General features: G+C 45.5%; 1 protein-coding gene across 1 annotated transcript in view; it reads right to left on the minus strand.

The window, feature by feature from the left end:
• Positions 1 to 362: 362 nt before the first annotated feature.
• Positions 363 to 3,267, minus strand: part of LOC119301108 (DNA-binding protein SMUBP-2-like) — a 20,239-nt gene continuing 17,334 nt past the window's right edge. The window contains exons 6-7 of the mRNA XM_037578012.1: positions 1,158 to 1,315; positions 363 to 990 (exon numbers count right to left, since the gene is read on the minus strand). Of these exons, the coding sequence (XP_037433909.1) occupies positions 742 to 990; positions 1,158 to 1,315 (407 nt within the window). The 3' untranslated portion in view covers positions 363 to 741. The remainder of the gene's footprint in view (positions 991 to 1,157; positions 1,316 to 3,267) is intronic.

The following is a 3,267-nucleotide window of genomic DNA, read 5'->3' on the forward strand; positions in this document are numbered from 1 at the left end:
GAGGCGACTCAGGGGTTGCAGCAGTGGTTACCCATAGATGCAACGAGTGTCCACAGCCTCAGCGCTGCTCCACCGTAATGTACGGCTGTGAGCTCCTACTATACTTTTAGTGCCTGTTCAGAACCTCTCCCGTCACGAAACTCCGCTCCGCGCGTGGAGCTCGGTTTGAGCCACTCTCCGCAGTTGTGCTGCCGCTCCCTCCGCTCTGAGAGCTGCATTGTGGAGCGGAGAGGATCCGAACAGGGCCTTAACATAGAGCCAGTTAAGATTGTGGGAGATTTTGGAGGGGCAGGTTCTAGAAGCTGGGGAGGGGGCAGATTCTGGGTTGAAATAGCCCTTAATCCTGAGATTTCAAGTTAGTGTACATCTTCGTAATCGAATATTCCAGTGTGCAACACTCGATAATATTCAACCATCGTCAGGTAAGCAGTAAGTATATTACAACCCAGGCCAGTTAAGTTCAAAAAAACAAACCCCAGGCCAGTTAATTGTTTCTGCTGCTAAACGCAAAAACTGCATGATAAACAACTTGGTCTGGCCACACAGTTCATTCAGGACAGCCAATCGCCAAAAGTACCAGCCTCAGAACCGTAGTAAATGATGGACCTCCCAGTTTTACCACTCAAGAACTGCGGTGACATATGCATGGAGCCATGGAGTAACAGAACACTGAAGCATTGCCGATTTGCGGAGAAACAGAATACTGAAGCATTGCCGATTTGCTGGCAAGTGAGCGGAGCACTAATTGATGGAAGGCAAAGCAGGTGGGCTGAAGCCAAGGCCATAATCACCACCGTAGGAACCAGGTTCAACATGCCTTACTTGGCCATGCTGACGGATATGGCGAAGGAGCCTGGCCAGGAACTCATTGTTGCAAATCGTAGAACTATCGCACACAAGTGCGACATGCCTCCGTGCCCTGGTAATGGCTACGTTCATGCGCCTGTTGTCGCCAAGGAACCCTACCGCTCCCAAGGAGTTTGACCGAACCTAGCAGGATTGAGAAACAAACGTCATTTCATTTCTGCCTTTGATATACTGTCGGGTCCAGATAAGAGGAAAAGGAGTGTCCTGTTACTTTATCTACGTATGATTTATGCAGTTCAAGGACACCTCAACGAATTAGAAAGAGAACAGCACAAAACTGTTGTTCTTACCATTGATATGACCACCGCATCTGCCTCCCTCCCCTGGAAGCTATCTATGGTTGACACCTCAACACCCAAAGCCTCTGGATATTCTTCTAGTCTATCTCTTAAAAGTTGTACCTGAGCAATGTAAGGCGACTGAACAGCAATGGAAGTTGGAGAGACCCCTGCAAAGATTGGTTTCGGCAGTTATGTAGAGCAAGACTCAGGCGTAGTTAAGATCAAATGGTTCGGTGGATAAGACAAGTGCTAACAGATTGCCCCAGTGCAAATGCAGAATCAAGAAAGGAAGGCCTTATCTAAGGCTAAGTTATGTGCACTTTGCAGTGAATGATGATTTAAAATATACTAATATGCACTACTAGAAGACAAATACCAAGGATGTAAGTTAGTGTGTTTGCATTATTACGGTTATATTGAAACAAAATTGGCAAGACTGGAGTGGATTTTTTTCTTAGATAATATTGTTAATGGTTAACATCGTTTATTTCCTCTGATTCCCTGAAAATTATCGTTTTGGACATAGGTGGAAATTATCTGTCAAAGTTGTGTTTCAGAGTATTTGAATGTCCAAAAGGACAACATATAGGGAACTGGAGGGAGCAGTACCTTTTATTAGGCAAGAATAATTAATTAGTCTCTCTCACATCTAAATCTCACAATCCCTGTCACCTGTCAGGCCTTCATGCATTGTTTATCCGCATTATGAACTAATGTTTATAACATTTGGAATCCAAGCTACAACACCATGGCTTCTACTTCTGCTGCACTGGTTTAAATGACAGAGTGGAGTGGGAGACCACAACAACAACAACAAAGCCTTTAGTCCCAAACAAATTGGGTAGGCTAAAGATAAAAACCATAAGATCTCGCGACTAACTCATGGTTCTGGCACATGGATAGCAAGCTTCCACGCCGCCCTATCCATGGCTAGTTCTTTGGTGATACTCCAGTCCTTCAGATCTCGCTTTACGGACTCCTCCCATATCAAGTTCGGTCTACCCCGACCTCTCTTGACATTATCAGCACACTTTAGCCGTCCGCTATGCACTGGAGCTTCTGAAGGCCTGTGTTGAATATGCCCAAACCATCTCAGACGATGTTGGACAAGCTTCTCTTCAATCGGTGCTACCCCAAATCTATCTCGTATATCATCATTCCGGACTCGGTCCTTCCTTGTGTGGCCACACATCCATCTCAACATGCACATCTCCGCCACACCTAACTGTTGAACATATCGCCTTTTAGTCGGCCAACACTCAGCGCCATATAGCATTGCGGGTCGAATCACCGTCCAATAGAACTTGCCTTTTAGCTTTTGTTGCACTCTCTTGTCACAGAGAATGCCGTAAGCTTGGCACCACTTCAACCATCCGGCTTTGGTTCGATGATTCACATCTTCATCGATATCCCCATCCTTCTACAACATTGACCCCAAATATCGAAAGGTATCCTTCTGAGGCACCACCTGCCCATCAAGGCTAACCTCCTCCTCCTCGTGCCTAGTAGTACTGAAACCGCACCTCATGTACTCGGTTTTAGTTATACTAAGTCCAAAACCTTTCGATTCCAAGGTTTGTCTCCATAGTTCTAACTTCCTATTGACCCTTGTCTGACTGTCATTGACTAGCACCACACTATCCGCAAAGAGCATACACCATGGGATATCTCCTTGTATATCCCTTGTGGTCATCCATCCCAAAGGAAAAAGACAAGGGCCTGGTGTAGTCTTATTTTAATCGGGAAGTCATCAGTGTCGCCATCACTTGTTCTAGCACTTGTCACAACATTATCGTACATGTCCTTGATGAGGGTAATGTACTTTGCTAGTACTCTATGTTTCTCCAAGGCCCACCACATGACATTCCACGGTATCTTATCATAGGCCTTCTCCAAGTCAATGAACACCATATGCAGGTCCTTTTGCTCCCTGTATCTCTCCATAAGTCGTCGAACCAAGAAAATGGCTTCCATGGTCAACCTCCCAAGCATGAAACCAAACTGATTTTTGGTCATGCTTGTCATTCTTATTAAGCGACGCTCAATGACTCTCTCCCAAGCTTCATTGTATGGTTCATCAGCTTCATTGCACGGTAATTAGTACAACTCTGAACCCCCC

Source organism: Triticum dicoccoides, chromosome 5A (genome assembly GCF_002162155.2).
Source record: "Triticum dicoccoides isolate Atlit2015 ecotype Zavitan chromosome 5A, WEW_v2.0, whole genome shotgun sequence".
Lineage (NCBI taxonomy): Eukaryota > Viridiplantae > Streptophyta > Magnoliopsida > Poales > Poaceae > Triticum > Triticum dicoccoides.